This window comes from Vipera ursinii (genome assembly GCF_947247035.1).
Source record: "Vipera ursinii genome assembly, chromosome: 2".
Taxonomy (NCBI): Eukaryota; Metazoa; Chordata; class Lepidosauria; order Squamata; family Viperidae; genus Vipera; species Vipera ursinii.
Window position 1 is genome coordinate 85,694,433 of NC_139513.1, and position 17,447 is coordinate 85,711,879.

Here is a 17,447-nt window from a genome sequence, read left to right on the forward strand (position 1 = left end):
TCTGTTGGGATTTCACTGTCAAGCTGAGCACCAAAAGCATAAATGCATCTGCCATCTTTCCCTCAATATTCCTCCCTTCTCTGTTCTACATTCCGTTCCCAGTATACCTAGCCTTCTTTCTTGGTCAGTGTCACATTCACAGGGCAATCTCACAACCTCATTTGAATCTGGAGTGCTCTCTGCTGAGCCAGGCTACTCTCTTCTGCTGGAATGAATGACAGTTATTTTCCACACGAGAGAATTATTTTTGCAACACCACTGAATAAGAGGTAATGTAACGTTTGGATAATAAAGGAATAAAAGTGCTACTTACAGAAAGTTAAGCTTAGATCACAGGTAATCGTCAACTTACAGCCACAGTTGAGCCCAAAATTTCTACTGATAAGCAAGACAGTTGTTAAGTCAGTTTTGTCTCATTTTGTGACCTTTTTTCACAGTTGTTAAGTGAATCACTGCAGTTATTAAGTTAGTAGCAATGTTGCTACGTGACTCCGGCTTCCCTATTGACTTGGCTTGCCAGAAGGTCACAAAAGGGGATCATATAACTCCGGGACACTGCAACTGTCATAAATACATGCCAGTTGCCAAGCATCTGAATTCTGATCATGTGACCACGGGGATGCTGCAATGGTCATAAATTTGCAAACTATCATAAGTCATAAGTCATTTGTTTCAGTGCTGTTGTAACTCTGAAAGGTCACTAAATGAATGGTCATAAGTCAAGAACTATTTGTAATGCATTTACACTATTCTAGGGCTCTACAAATATTAAAATATAATAAAAATAATTAGCTGCCATGTTGAAATAATTTGTGGTTTTCTACTCTAAGAACCTTTGCAAATAAACAAAAAATAAGTGATGCACATGCTTTCTGTCAACTAAAGCAGGGGTCCTCAGCAAAGCTGAGGAATTCTGGGAGTTGAAGTCCACAAGTCTTAAAGTTGCCAAGGTTGAGGACCCCTGAACTAAAGTAATTGGAACATACACCTACACATTTTCATGGTTAAGTAGACAATATATCTAGAGTTTTGGTCACCACGATGTAAAAAAGATGTCGAGACTCTAGAAAGGGTACAGAGAAGAGCAACAAAGATGATTGGGGGACTGGAGGCTAAAACATACAGGGAACGGTTGCTGGAATTGGGTATGTGTAGTTTAACGAAGAGAAGGGTGAGGGGTGACATGATAGCAGTGTTCCAATATCTCAGGGGCTGCCACAAAGAAGAGGGAGTCAAGCTATTCTCCAAAGCACCTGAAAGCAGGACAAGAAGCAATGGATGGAAACTAGTCAAGGAGAGAAGCAACCTAGAACTAAGGAGAAACTTCCTGACAGTTAGAACAATTAACCAGTGGAACAACCAGCCTCCAGAAGTGGTGAATGCTCCAACACTGGAAGTTTTTAAGAGGAGACTGGACAGCCATTTGCCTGAAATGGTATAGGGTTTCCTGCCTGAGCAGGGGGTTGGACTAGATGACCTCCAAGGTCCCTTCCATCTTCTTCTTCTTCTTCTTCTTCTTCTTCTTCTTCTTCTTCTTCTTCTTCTTCTTCTTCTTCTTCTTCTTCTTCTTCTTCTTCTTCTTATTATTATTATTATTATTATTATTATTATGAATATAACATGTAATATGATAGGAGACAATTGGAGTGAACATGTTACAATTTCGTACTCAAGATATACATTCTTTAATATATAATTAATATATATTAATATATTATAGTAATATTTAACCAAAACTGGGGTGTGGGTATCATATTTAATGGCTTACAATTGTAGAAGCCAGTTAAAAATTGTTATTCCCTTCTTATAAATTGTTGTTCGTAATCAGTTTGCGCAATTTTCCTGTATGAGCTAAGTAGATGATCTGTTTATTTTGGTTCTTTACATAATGTGCACTGTGAAACATTTTATGATTTTTTTCAGTTCTGGCCTTGATTGCATTAGTACGAATAGCTTGCTCTTGCACAACCAAAATCAAGTGTTCAGTTTCTTTTAATGTTCCAATTATAAGCCATTGCCAGGTATTGTCATTATCTACTTAGCCCTTGGCCTTTTGTAATAACTAACCATGTAATGCTTTTCCTTACCAGCATTCTCTTTGTGTTTGTATTGTTTTATTTCAATATTCATATTTTTGTTTCCTGTACATTAGTAAATTCCAATATTTAACTTGCACCACTGTTTGCTCTTGGCTATCTTGTACATAACCACTCAGTGCATCTTTTCTTCTTCAACAGTTTGTTGGATTTGAAGTAAACTTCTGCCTTCATCTCTGGTATCAATGTCACTATGGATATGTAATTCAAAGTGAATAGTCATCAGTTTTCTTATTCTTCTGTCCAAACTGTGCTGCTTAGTCCAGCTAATAAATTTAGCATTGTATGCTAAAACAGGTATGGCTCAGGTATTGATGGCTTTAAGGTGCTTCTACCGTTTAATTTTGTCTTTAGCACTTTACTCATCCTTTTAATGTATTCCTTATTAATCACATTTTTAAGTTGTCCAAGCATGGAGTTATCCAACTATAAAATGTTGTGATTCAGGGTCAGCCTGTGGGTTCGGCAGTTGGGTCGGATGACTCAGAGGAGGAGGGGGGTGTTGAAGACCTTGCTGAGGGGGTTGAAGATCTTGCTGATGATAGCCCTCAGGCAGGCCCCTCCCACTTGGTCACCATGGAGACCCAGCTGTGTGAGCCTGACAGTGTGGATGAAGATGACCCACAGCTGGCCCTGTTCAAGGACGCCCGACGCAGGAGGCAGTCAAGTAGGAGTAAACAGAGGAAGGCAATGGGGCTTCTCGGAAGGAGGCAGAGAGAAGCCACGCCCTGAACTCTTTATAAAGGGAATGTGTGGGGAGGGCTGGTTTGCTGAAACCAACCACTCAGATAGTGTTTCAAAGCTCCTGTATCTTGGTTCGTGTCTTGTTTGTTTTTGTAGTAATAAATTTGGCAGACGTCATTCCAGCGTCTTGCCGTTTGTAAAGGGGTTGCCTTTTCTGCAGGGCCGGTAGCAGGCTGGTACAGAACATAAAATGCCCAGATACTTGCAAGCTTTATCCCGATAATGTATGATGGTTTGGCCATTTCAATGTTCGTGATTTTACCCCAGTGTATTGTCATATACATGTATATGTATATATAACGATTATTGTTTTTTTTATTTATATACTAGTTTCTTATTATTTATAAATAAGTCAAGGCAAACATACCTAATACTCCTTTCTTCTCCTATTTTCCCTACAACAATCCTGTGAAGTGAGTTGGCTTGAGAGGGGGAATGGACACAATCACTCAGCTGGCTGTAATGCCTAAGACAGAACTACAACTCACCATCTTCTAGTTTATAGCCTTAACTACTAGACCAAAGTGGCTTTATTAGTATTGTTGTTTCATTTAAAATAGCCATCCAGTATAGCCTCTTATTTCAGACAACTGATCTCAAAAAATCTATAATAAACAATAAAAAATAATCATTAACTCAAGGGTAGAAAAGAAAAAAAAAATATTGCCGGAATAGAATAAAGTTAATACTTCCTTAGACCCTGTACTGGGGGAAAAATTAATAAAGAGGTTGCAATTATAAACATATTTTCTTTACTGTATTTATCTGAAATTAAGACTAATTCCCCTGACATAAATTTAACATGAAAAGTTCAAGTTGGAGTATATTGTACTAGCAAAGATGAATTTTATTCTCAGCTTACTTCTGTGGGGCATGGGATAATCTTAACAATAGGACAGTCTTCCCTCTCCATGAATTATGGCACTTTAATAGCATCTCAGCTACTTCATTAAAAGACAAGGTTCATCAGACAATCTCAAATTCTGCATGTAACCATTTGGGATGTTCTGCTGGAGGTTGTCCAGAACAGATTAAATTGGTCTTTTTACATCCTATTTTCCTTTCATACAAGAGAAATCCAGAGTGCCTTATATTTCCTGTGTCATGCAAAATATTCATATTATTTCACAGCAAATGTAAAAACTTCAGACTGAATGAGAAAATATAACAAAATAAGGAGCAGAGGGAGATTGCTTTACCCACGTTCCCTATTCCAAATTATTAGAAAGTATCTTTATTCACAGCACAAAAATCCATTGATAATTACTTTAAAGAAGTACAAAAATTAAAAACAAGGCCATGTTCAATTCTAGAAATGTCATGTTCAGGAACAAAACACCATAGAGTGTTTTGGTTCACCAACTTCCAAATCTTTTCCTTCCTTCTCCCTACTATGTTGTTAGCTGCGAAGTCGTGTCCGACTCATCGCGACCCTATGGACAATGTTCCTCCAGGCCTTCCTGACCTCTACCATCTTCTGGAGTCCACTTAAGCTCACACCTACTGCTTCAGTGACTCCATCCAGCCACCTCATTCTCTGTCGTCCCCTTCTTCTCTTGCCCTCAATCTTTAAATATAATATAAACAGGTAATATAAGTTGACATTAGAGTATTGTAAATGCCATATGCTTCACTGACATAAAAGAAATGCTTATATTTTATGGGAAGCTCCCTAGTAGCTAGTTTATCTGAACAAAACAAAATGCTGTAATAAAAGTACAATTGTCTTTTAGTGTTTTTATGAAAAAGAAACAGATACTGGAGAAAACATGCATAAGTTGTTGTTGTTAGCTGCGAAGTTGTGTCCAACCCATCGCGACCCCATGGACAACGTTCCTCCAGGCCTTCCTGTCCTCTTCCATCTTCTGGAGTCCATTTAAGCTCACGCCTACTGCTTCAGTGACTCCATCCAGCCACCTCATTCTCTGTCGTCCCCTTCTTCTCTTGCCCTCAATCTTTCCCAGCATTAGGCTCTTCTCCAGTGAGTCCTTCCTTCTCATTAGGTGGCCAAAGTATTTGAGTCTCCCTACTAAATGCCATTTTAAATCTACAAAGCTAAGAAAAGAATAACAATCTTTCTTTCTTTCTTTCTTTCTTTCTTTCTTTCTTTCTTTCTTTCTTTCTTTCTTTCTTTCTTTCTTTCCCTTGTTTATTTATTCAAGGCCTTAAGTCTGGGGACCCAACCACTGGGCCTCTGAGAGATGGCCAGGCAGGGTCAGGGGCCTCCAGCATAAGCCCAACAAGAGGCCCCTGATTAAGTTCTTAGTTAAGTTTTTTGTGGGGTTAGGGAGGGGGGAGGGAGGAGACTATGGTTGTGCGGGAAAGGCACGCCTTCCAGCCACCATAACGCATGCCAGGCCCACGGCCGTTCGCGACGGCGTACAACGAGGACCAGTCGCCGATAACACCCAGTGGCGTACTGACAAACGTCCCATCCCTAGGATGGTGGGGAATGGCAGAAGGTGCACAGACAGAGGGCCGTATCGTCACCGGGAGTGTCATCTCCGCTCTGTACAGGCGGTGAGACGCTCCGACCCTCTGTTCTCCCCCGGAGGACCCGGGAGCAAAGGTGCGCACCCTCCCATGCTAAGGCTGGTCTACCTGAATGCAAGGTCCGCAGCTAACAAAGCTCACCTCATTCGTGACCTAGTGGAGAGTGAGCATGCGGACCTGGCCTGCATCACGGAAACCTGGCTGGGCCCAGAGGGGGGTGTTCCTCTAGTAGACCTCTACCCGCCAGGTTTCCAGGTACTGCACCAGCCCCGGGCTCATGGGAGGGGCGGGGGAGTGGCAGTTATCATCAGGGAATCCCTTAGCCCGCGAGAGACCACCGTCCCTCAGATGGTCGGGTGTGAGTCTCTCCTACTGAGATTCGGCCCAGGGGCGCAGTTGGGTCTGCTGCTGGCGTACCTACCACCTAATCGTGCAGCGGCGGCCCTACCCGAGCTACTCGATGTCCTCTCAGGGTTGGTGGTTGAATTCCCAAGACTCATGGTCTTGGGCGACTTTAATCTACCGTCCCTGGGAGGATCGTCCGAACTGGCTCGGGAGTTCATGGCTTCCATGACGGCCATGGACCTGCTGCAAATAATTTCTGGGCCGACTCACGAGAGAGGCCACAACCCAGACTTGGTGTTCTTGTCTGGACGGTGGCGTGATGATGTCGGTGGGGGTGCCACAACTATTACGCCCCTGTCATGGACCGATCACCACCTCCTGCGGCTAGACTTCCCCCTTGCCACCCCCCACCGTGGGTGCACGGTGCCAGTCAGATGGTACCGCCCTAGGCGCCTAATGGACCCTGATAAGTTCCAGGCAGCGCTTAGGGACTCGCATGCACCCCCTGCTCACAGCTCGGCAGAAGCCTTAGTGGAAGCCTGGGAAAAGGCAGCCACGGAGGCTCTGGACCGAGTTGTACCCTTGCGGCCTCTGACCCGGCGCAGATCCCAGCGAGCCCCATGGTTCACCGAGGAGCTCCGGGAGATGAAGCGTCGGAGACGGGGCCTAGAGAGCCGTTGGAGGTCCAGTCGATCCGAATCCGACCGATTGCGACTAAGAATCCTCACCAGGTCTTATCTCGCTGCAATAAGGGTGGCAAAATCCAACTACTTTTCCACCCTCATCGCGTCCGCAGATAATCGCCCGGCTGCCTTGTTCAGGGTGACTCGCTCCCTATTAAACCAAGAGGTGAGGGAGGAACCCTTGCAGGGTCGAGCCGAGGAATTTGGTCAATATCTGCTGGATAAAATCGCTCGGATTCGAACTGGTCTGGACTCCAACTGGGCTGAGATGGAAGAACAAGACATGGACAGTCTTGTCGACGTCATCTGGGAAGAATTTGATCCTGTAACTCCTAAGGAAGTGGACAGGATTATGAGAAGGTTGAGCTCCTCCACATGCTTACTGGACCCGTGCCCTTCCTGGCTGGCCTATACAGCTCGAGAGGCGACACGAGGCTGGTTCCTAGCGGTCATCTCTGCTTCTCTGAGTGAGGGTCACTTCCCCACCGCCTTGAAGGAGGCGGTGGTGAGACCTCTCCTCAAGAAGCCCACCTTGGACCCATCCTCTTTGAATAACTTTCGTCCAGTCTCCAATCTTCGCTTCCTTGCGAAGGTTGTTGAGAGCGTGGTGGCGCACCAACTTCCTCAGATCCTGGATGAAGCGGTTTATCTAGACCCGTACCAATCGGGTTTCAGGCCGGGCTACAGCACGGAGACGGCATTGGTCGCTCTGATGAATGATCTCTGGAGAGCCCGGGACAGGGGCCATTCCTCTGTCCTAGTCTTATTAGACCTCTCGGCGGCTTTCGATACCATCGACCATGGTATCTTTCTGCGACGCCTCAGGGGACTGGGAGTGGGAGGCACGGTTCTACGTTGGTTCTCCTCCTTTCTCCAGGGTCGCTCGCAGTCGGTGCTGACAGGGGGACAGAGGTCGACCCCGAGGCCTCTCGCTTGCGGAGTCCCTCAGGGGTCGGTCCTCTCGCCTCTCCTGTTCAACATCTACATGAAACCGCTGGGTGAGATCATTCGCAGTTTTGGAGTAGGGTACCATCAGTATGCTGATGACACCCAGCTTTTTATCTCAACTCCTAACAATATCAGTGATGCCCTAGACGTGATGTCCCGCTGCCTGAAAGCGGTTCGGGAATGGATGGGGAGAAACAGGCTTCAACTGAACCCGGACAAGACTGAATGGCTGTACGTACCGGCAAGCCAGGAGAGTCAGAACGTCCCACTGCTTAACATTGGGGACAAGTTACTTCCCCCGGCTGATAGGGCCCGCAACCTGGGTGTCCTCCTAGACTCGCAGCTCTCCCTGGAAGACCACATTGGAGCTGTGACCAAGGGGGCCTTCTCCCGGGTTCGACTAGTTCGCCAACTACGGCCTTATCTAGACCTGGATTCCTTACGTACAGTCACCCATGCCCTTGTGACATCTCGCCTAGACTATTGTAACGCTCTCTACATGGGGCTGCCCTTGAGATCCACTCGGAAGCTTCAACTGGTGCAAAGTACGGCGGCACGGACACTCTTGGGAGCCTCCCGATACTCCCATATCACACCTCTCCTCCGTGCGCTGCACTGGCTTCCGGTTGCCTTCCGTTTGAAGTTCAAGGTGCTAACAATGACATTCAAAGCCCTACATGGCATGGGTCCGGACTACCTACGGGAGCACCTTCTGCCGATGTCAGCACCCCACCGTCCTGTGCGCTCCCACAGAGAGGGCCTCCTCAGGGTGCCACCGCTCAAGGAATGTCGGCTGGTGGCCCCCAGGGGGAGGGCATTCTCAGTGGGTGCGCCAGCCCTCTGGAACACCTTACCTACCGAAATCCGGATGGCCCCTGACCTCCGTACCTTCCGTCGCGACTTAAAAACTTTTTTGTTCCAGCAGGCTGGCCTGGCATGATAGCGTTAATTGGGGTCCCAGTTTGTGTTCATTAGTGTTTCTTATTATTTTATTGTTCGGTCTGTATACCTTCCCTTCCTCTGTACACCGCCCCGAGTCCCTCGGGAGAAGGGCGGTTTATAAAAACTAATAAATAAATAAATAAATAAATATTTTGGTGTTGTACACTGTGAATCTATGTGGATAAGTGTGAATAAATGGAGGATATATTTCTTGATGTAATCTCTGTAATTTCAGTGATTCTATCTGCTTTGATGTCCTACAATCTTTTATGTTTCTGGCACACCAATCCAATATATATTAATTCACATAAAACTCTTGGTTTCTTGATGGGAACCTACTGGTAAATGAATGGAAATCAAAAACAGAATTTCTTTTCATTTTTCCCCATAAACTCAAACATACGTACATGAATATAAAACTATTTTATGTAAAATAAAAAAGTTAATACAATTTGACAGTGTGATTGTGATGCCTGAATGCCAGTTTAATTTTAATGACTAAATTTAAATGAAAATTGAACACATAGAATCCCTAATTTACCTCTTTAGAACAGCCTTACTCCATGTAATTCCCTAACATACACTTAAGTTGGAAGCTTTATATTTAAATTATTTCCCTAACTGTAAGAGTGAAAAAAGATGCTGCATTGTATAAATAACCCCTCATTTTTCTAATTACAAAATGAATATACCAAGTCAATTATCTTATGATAACTGCCCGATTTATGAGGTTCCTTTTATGTACAGTCTAATCAATAATTTTAAATGGGTCACTTTTTATATACCAGTATATACTCAATATATATGCTGGGTAGCTTCTGAAGTTATACACAGGGATTGCAGATTGATTATAACAGCAGAGTGATTAGCAACTTGAAATTAAGACAATTCTATCATGAAAGACAGAGAAAAAGAACTGGCATCATTAGAATGCAAGTAGCACAAGCACATTAGCAACCCTCAAAATACAAGTAATAAAAATAAGCACCTAACATGAAATTAGACTCAGTGGTTCCCCTTAATAAAAGAATCACAGTTACATAAAGAATGGAATTAATTGTTAAAGCATTCTTTCAGGGTGAAACGTTTGAGATTAAGTACTGAACAGAAAATTGTTAATTGCAATAACATCTAACTGTTCACCTGAACATGATATTATGTACTAACAATTTTGCATTAAAAATACCAAATCCCTTCTGCCAAATTAAAAATTACAGCCAGCAAAATCATCTAAATTCTGAGGATGGGAATGGGTGTAAAATACTGAAAAGATGGGTTGAAATTGTACACAAACAATTGTCTTAAGCTTCTAATATGAACAAAGATATATTTATATTTCAGTACAAAATCTGAATCTGATATTGTTGACTGTGTGAAATCCTAGTTTAAATCCAGAAAGACAGACACTTTCCAGAGCATACAGGAGCCTAGTATTTTTATCTTACTCTTTTTCTTAGTGTGTGGCTTGCTTAGTTATAGGGTCCACTTATTTTGTATTGAGCTTGCCAAGTTCTTACAATGAAGCTTCTCAAAGCATGATATGACCATGGATTTTTTTTATTTCAGTCAGTTTTTTCTAGAGTCTGATGTAGATATGGGCTGACAGGGAGTGACTGTGCTAAGATCACTCAGTTGGCTTCAATATCTATGAAAAGCTACAACCTAGTCCAGAGCCTTAATTACTACACCAACCTAGCTCTCAAACCTAACATTTTTCTAATAACAAAAAATAATAAATACATACATTAAAAATAAAACAAAGACAAACAAAAAACCGGCCAGACTCAATGAATCACTGGGTTGTTGTTGTTTTTTCTGACACCAATTTTTGATGTTTTTGTGTTTCAGTGGAAGAAAATACAACTTTCAGTATGACGTCTGCCATAAGTTTAAATCAGTTTTACAAGCTACAGGTTTTTTAACTGATGTAGCCTTTCTACTTTCTAATGAATAAACAAAAATTATTACACATGAGGGATCATGTACACAACTATAACAAAGCTGATAATATGCCTGTTTATAATCATTATGATTGTGAAAGAATTCTGCTGATCAATCTGTCCAATAATACATTACTTCCTCTGGGAAGACAGATGTATTTATATGAACTGTATAACAGCATCCAATTTCTTTTTTTTTCTTCCATCATCCTTAAGATTTCAGGATCAGATTTGTCAAATCAGTTCCTTGATTGAAGCAATAATAACCAGCATTTACATTACAGTGAGAAATGGCCTCTGCATGTTCACTTGCAAAAAAAAATCCTTTAGCAACAGATTTGGCATGAAAAAAGAGCTAGAACAAGTTTTTAAATGAGTTCAAAATGTTCTATAGTTTCTATGGAAATACCAGTTGTTACCAAAGAGTCTCTATAAAATCATAGCTGAGAGCACTGTTTTAGCTAGAGCAATATTGCTGGACTTTCCTGTAATAATTATGGATCCTATGTTTTCAGGACTACAAGTTATGAAATGAAGTTGTAACTGTGGTGAACAATTACTAAGGTCAATAGAACATGTATTATTATGTTAACCTATGCACCTTTTTTCTATTTTACCCTCTTTTTGCCAGAAGATTTCTTAGAGCTAAGTTGTATTTTTCATTAGTGCTTCCAGAATTTGACTGTCAATATAACTCTTGCTCTTTTATCTGTACTGTACATGAGGCAAACGTTTCTGGCATATTGTTGTTTAAGTCCATTGAGAGGTGTAGCATTAATACTGGGAGATTCTTGCACTCAAAATGCAACCAAAAAATAAAACAAACCCCACTTGTCCGAGGACGTCTCCGTGGTCATGTGGCCGGCATGACTAGATGCCAAAGGCGCACGGAACGCTGTTACCTTCCCACCGTAGTGGTCCCTATTTTTCTACTTACATTTTTACGTGCTTTTGAACTGCTAGGTTGGCAGAAGCTGGGACGAGTAACAGGTGCTCACTCTGCTACTCGGCACTCGGGATTCGACCCGTCAAACTGCCAACCTTCTGATCGACAAGCTCAGCGTCCTAACCCACTGAGCCACCACGTCCCTTATTCTGAATAATTAACTCTATGTTATATTTCAAAACAGTATCCTAATTAAAATGCATGTTGGTGATGAAATTTAAAAACATAAGGACAGATAACTCTTCTTACAGAAAAATGTCTAAAATGTCCAAATTGAAATATTTTAAAAAGTAATATGCTAAGTACTTCTCAGAAAAAAAATCTTGATGTTCACAAAAATGAAACAATTTCAGTCCAATATTTCTTTTACCTTGATCAAAAGGCTTGTTTGGATTCCAGTTTCTGAAATAATCATCCTAAATGAAAAAAAAGATGGATATAATTAAATTACATTTTAAGCTCTCTTCCAGTCACACTCATGCCTGAATACATGATCTAATGTGTATATATGCAAACCCATACACATATCTTCCTGGCAAAGAACTATATCCACCAGATTTTGTCACCCATCTAATGTGCAGCACCTCAATGAAGTTTTTTCAGACTATTCCATTACAACCTTTAAATGATTAAAAGTTGTGTTAAGAACAATAGTACTATCCTATGAAGGAATGAATCTCTTTTCATTTGAACCTTACATCATGAAACCAATATAAGTATTAGCCATTTCCATTAAGCATATTATTAACTTATTATGATTCTTGGTTATTACTGTATTTGTCAGATGTGATAATGTTTGATTTTTCCCTAACATAATTACTCGGAATAGGAATAGAAGTACGCCATCTTATGTTTATTAAGAATAGAAGATATTTAAAAGGAGAAAATGGCTGCCGACAATACAATAGGTGCTTTAGATATAGGATTAGACAACCTGAGCTAACTTTGGAGGAACAGGGTTTATCCTTGCTGATTGTTTCATTAAATTTAATTTTTCTAATTCCTAAATAAGATTTCACTCTTTCCTAGCCCTGCCTTTCAGTGAATTCTTCCCTTCCCTTGAATCCATCCTGCATTTTTTCTCACTCTCATTTTTCCTTCCTTGCCTAGAGCATTCCTTCTGTTTTTGTTGAGTCTACTAAAAATAGTGTGTACTTGTATAACAGTACATTTCTGTCTATGTGTATATGGAAGAAAGAATGCTTCACTTTATAAAGGGCTCACCTTATTTTATTAGTAATGAATTTTAATTAAGTGCATTAATTCATTTAATTATTTTTAATTTAATTTTGTTCTTGGTTTTTTCCTTGCCATTTTTCCGGAATATGGTGGTAGATATATGATCTAGATATGCATACGTATATACATTTCTTGGGGAAAATTTTCCAAGTCAGTCTTAAGTCGAAGTTAAAGTTGCAGTTCTATATAGCAAACTGGAGAATCTTAGTATTGCCCAGAAAATGTTTTCATCCATAGAAATGAAGAAATACAGTATGTATTAACTAATGTATTTGACCATTTGAATATCAGAGAAGGAATACAGAATCTACCATGATAGAAAGGTGTGAAATAGTTTTAATTGACTAGGGGGCAATTATAGTGAAAATTATGCAACTCATGCAAGTAGTTCACTCACACTGAGCAGTAAAGCTACCTAGCCTTGAATTCATCTTGCCATTTTCTAATTAAAGGACAAAATGAAAGAGTGATCTTAAGAAGGTTAGTCGTCATAAAGTTTTACAATGCAAGAGAATAAATTACTTGCATGAACATACCAAAAATATTATCAAGAGTAACTCTAATAAGTTCTATTCCTCCTCCATAAATTAAAAATATATATATTTATTACATCATTCATTGTGTAAACCAGGCATGTCAAACTTGCGACGTCGTGTGACATCACACGACATATCGTGACTTTTTCCCATTACCGACAATGGGGTGGTCGTGGTTTCAGTATGATGTATAAAGCCTGCGGGCTGGCAGTTTGACATGCCTGGTGTAAACTGTTCATTTTTAAAATCATCCAAACTGAGAACTGCAAAGGAATAAAAAAGATTCAGGTTTTTATGGTTTCAGATCATATGGAAGCTTATAAATTTTCAAAACACAGAAACAATGAATATTTCACCAGCCAAAGAACTGTAGTTTTGTTTCTGAAGAAACATTCATGCATAGTAGCTATAACATAAAGATAATTTGAGAGACACATCACTTCAGGACAAATTTGAAAAGAATATCATAACATGGGAAAAAATGGCGCAGCAATAAACTATCCATTATTGAAATACTTTTTTCTAAAACATGAATATCATTTGTGCTGCAATGAAAGAAATTATAGATGAGAATAAAATCACAGTAGTAGGAAACATAGAGAATACAGCAAAGAGTATCTCAGTTAAAATCATGTCAAAAATATAACATTTAACTATTATTATACTATATAGTATGATATATTCCTCTAAAATGATTTAGTACACCATCATTTATCAGCTCAGTTCTCAGTATGATCAGTGAATTTATGATATATGTATTTGAATACTGTAATGATAGAAAATGCTTATTCACAGTTGGGTTGTATCCAAATGTTTCAAATTAGGAACATATTGCCTAATCAAATGAATTTCTTCTTTCCATCACAACCTCCAGTCCATGGAAATGGAACTTCATTGAATCTTGTTCAGTTGAATATTCCTATACAACTATATTAAATTGCATCCATCTTTACACAAAGGGGAAAAAAAGTCCAGCCTATCAACAACAGTACCATAAAAAACAGATTAGACATTGAAGTTAAAATACGCAAGAAAATGGTAAGTGAGCACCTGCCACCCTAGACGAGTTCAAATAACCAGGACCAGATGGACTACACCCCAAGATTCTAAAGGAACTGGCAGATGTGATCTCAAAACCACTGAACTATATTTTTCAAAGATCATGGAGCACTGGGGAACTACCAGAGGACTGGAAAAGAGCTGATGTAGTTCCCATCTTCAAAAAAGGAAAAAAAAAATGGATCCAGGATACTACAGACCTATCAGCCTGACCTCAATATCTGGGAAACTTCTGGAAAAGATAATTAAGCAATGAGTCAGCAAATATCTAGAGGCAAACAAAGTCATTACCAAAAGCCAACATGGGTTTGTCAAAAACAGATTATGCCAGACAAATCTTATTGCATTCTTTGACTAGGTGACACAATTAGTGGACCAGAGGAATGCTGTAGATATAATTTACTTGGACTTCAGCAAGGCGTTTGATAAAGTAGACCACAACCTGCTACTTGATAAGATAGAAAAATATGGGTTAGATAGCATCACCACCAGTCATAGCGTGTGGTCCTCAATGGAACTGCATCTACATGGAGGGAAGCATGTAGTGGGGTGCCCCAGGGCTCTGTTCTAGGCCCGGTGCTCTTCAACATCTTCATCAACGATTTGGATGAGGAGATAGTTGGAGAACTCATCAACTTTGCAGCTGGCAAGAATAGCCAACAGTCCAGAAGATAGGCTTAAGGTACAGAAGGATCTTGACAGATGTGAACATTAGGTGCTATCTAAGAAAATGAAATTTAGTGGTGAAAAAAGTAAGGTTCTACATTTAGGCAAGAAAAAATAAATGCACTGGTACAATATAGTGGCACCTTGCTCAATAGTAGTAACTGTGAGAAGAATCTCAGAGTCCTAGTGGACAATCACTCAAATATGAGCCAGCAGCTGCCAAGAAAGCCAAGACAGTGCTAGACTGCATTAACAGAGGGATAGAATCAAGATCATGTGAAGTGTTAATACCACTTTATAATGCCTTGGTAAGGTCACACTTGGAATATTGCATCCAGTTTTGGTCACCATGATGTATAAAAGATGTTGAGACTCTAGAAAGAGTACAGAGAAGAGCAGCAAAGATGATTGGGGACTGGAGGCTAAACCATATAAGGAACGGTTGCTGGAATTGGGTATGTCTAGTTTAATGAAGAGAAGGGCGACATGATAGCAGTGTTCCAATATCTCAGGGATTGCCACAAAGAAGAGAGAGTCAAGCTATTCTCCAAAGCACCTGAGGGCAGGACAAGAAGCAATGGATGGAAATTAATCAAGTAGAGAAGCAACCTAGAACTAAGGAGTAATTTCCTGACAGTTAGAACAATTAATCAGTGGAACAACTTTCCTCCAGAAGTTGTGAATGCTCCAACACTGGAGCATTTTTTAAGAAGAGATTGCACAGCCATTTGTCTGAAATGGTATAGGGCAGGGGTAGGCAACCTCGGCTCTTTTATGACTCATGGACTTCAACTCCCAGAATTCCTGAGTCAGCTATAAAAGAGCCGAGGTTGCCTACCCCTGGTATAGGATATCCTGCCTGAGCAGGGGGCTGAACTAGAAGACCTCCAAGGTCCCTTCCAGCTCTATTCTGTTCTTTTCTGTATACATCCAGATTCAATCACAGCTTTGTTCCATACAGTATTAACCTTGTGAACTCTAAAGCTTCCTTCTTCTGTTATGTATTCAAGATGGACAGTGAATAATATTTATATGCTAGTTATATGTAGCAGGTAGGTTTATACATATGTTGTATGTAGTATATTTTAAATGTGTGTTATGTATGTGCGCACTTTGAGAGGAAGCAACTAAATTTCATTTTTAATGTGTGCCTTTGTGCCCACAGGGAAAAAATGACAATAAAGATATCTAATCTAATATATGACTAAATTAATACAGCTAAATCAGCATCCAAAATTACAGGGGAGAATTCTATAAAGATTCACTTGCAAAGGTATTTACTCAAATTGTGAACTCAATCATCTTTGCAAATCAAATTGGGTGCTTGATTCAAAAGATTGAATCTGATGATTTGATAGATTTTTTTTTAGATGGGCTGCAAACTAATTGAATAATAAATAATAAAATAGTTTATTCAATGCCTTGAATTATTAATCCAAATCCAATTATGATTTTTCTTATCAGAACACTTCTTCAGGGTGAAACTATAAAAATCTCACAACCACTTAACAATTTCAATCAAATCATAGCTAATAACACATCCTTAGCTTAAATGAATCTCACAGAAGCATGTTTCTGGATGTGAGAAACTTCCCTTGGAAAAAAGAAATGAGCCTAGATAGTTAATGCATAACAAGTGTCACTGATAAAGGCCAAAAGACTGCTGATAAAGATCATAGGATTGCTCATTAAGTCATCTTGGCATTATATGTCCATCTACTGGGTTGAATTTCCTAAAAACCTGCCTAGGCTAGATACTGGCATTTTTCTGAACCATGCAGTGCCCAAAGGTTAAGCACAGGTTCACAAAATCTCTGACCTCTCTATAAAATAAAGTTAGCATCACGTAGCAATATGAACTTTACATCTAGAGTGCAGGATTTAATAATAGTATACACAATTTAAAATAATCCAAAGCATATAGACACACAATAGTTTCTAAAAGCACAAATTAAATGTAGCAGATCCTAATTACATGTGCTTTTTCAGGAGAGTTGAGCTTGGTTGCTGAGTTACTGGCATTTGGGTTGAGCTACTGTATTATACATGATTCACATAAGGTATGCATGATTAATCACTTGTAATTCATTTATTTCTGCAGAAGAGTTGAAAACATTAATTTGTTTTTTAAAATAAGTATATATTTTTATCAGAAATGAGAATGCATATTAAACCAATTAACAGGTGAATGTTACATATGCCCCGGTCATTTCATAAAAGTTGTAGACAGGTGGGAGATAACAAATTAAATATTTCAGGACACCAAAAACTAGAATAGAATGTAAAATTCAACACAATATAGGGTACATTTTTTAAAAAGAATACTTCAATATTTATATAAATAAAAGAAAACATACCTCTACCTCCTGATCACGTAAGCATAATAAATAAGAGGAAACAAAAGAATTACATTAAATGATGCAAAACTTTTCAGCTTTTCATCTAGCAATAATCTAAAAGCAAACATGCAGTAATCCATGCAACGGCTAATTTAAAATCTGAAGACATAAATGTGTTTAGATATTGAAAATCAGTCTTCTTCAGTAAACCTTCCACTTCTATGGTAGCTTCCAAATTCATGGCAAATACTGTATTAGACACAAGAAGAAATCCAGACTCAAGATTAGGTCCAAAATAAGTACAAGTTTTTTCCATGCTACCTCTGAACAAAAATCTGAACTACTAATAGTCCAGGCAAATTGGCAGTAGATAAAGAGTCAATGCAATTCCAAGAGGGATGGAATTAGATCTCTTGGGGGTGTGAAGGGACTCCAGACTGAGGACGGGTTTGACTTCCCCCTTGGGCTCAG

The 17,447-nt window shown here is 39.8% G+C and overlaps 1 protein-coding gene across 2 annotated transcripts in view; it reads right to left on the minus strand.

Annotated features, from left to right (window-relative positions):
- SPOCK1 (SPARC (osteonectin), cwcv and kazal like domains proteoglycan 1) overlaps positions 1-17,447 on the minus strand; it is a gene marked incomplete at its 3' end in the record, with an annotated part of 518,730 nt that overhangs the window by 368,646 nt on the left and 132,637 nt on the right. For both annotated transcript variants that reach the window (XM_083351745.1, XM_083351744.1), the window contains one exon: positions 11,508-11,553. In XM_083351745.1, coding sequence (XP_083207871.1) covers positions 11,508-11,553 — 46 coding nt within the window. The remainder of the gene's footprint in view (positions 1-11,507; positions 11,554-17,447) is intronic.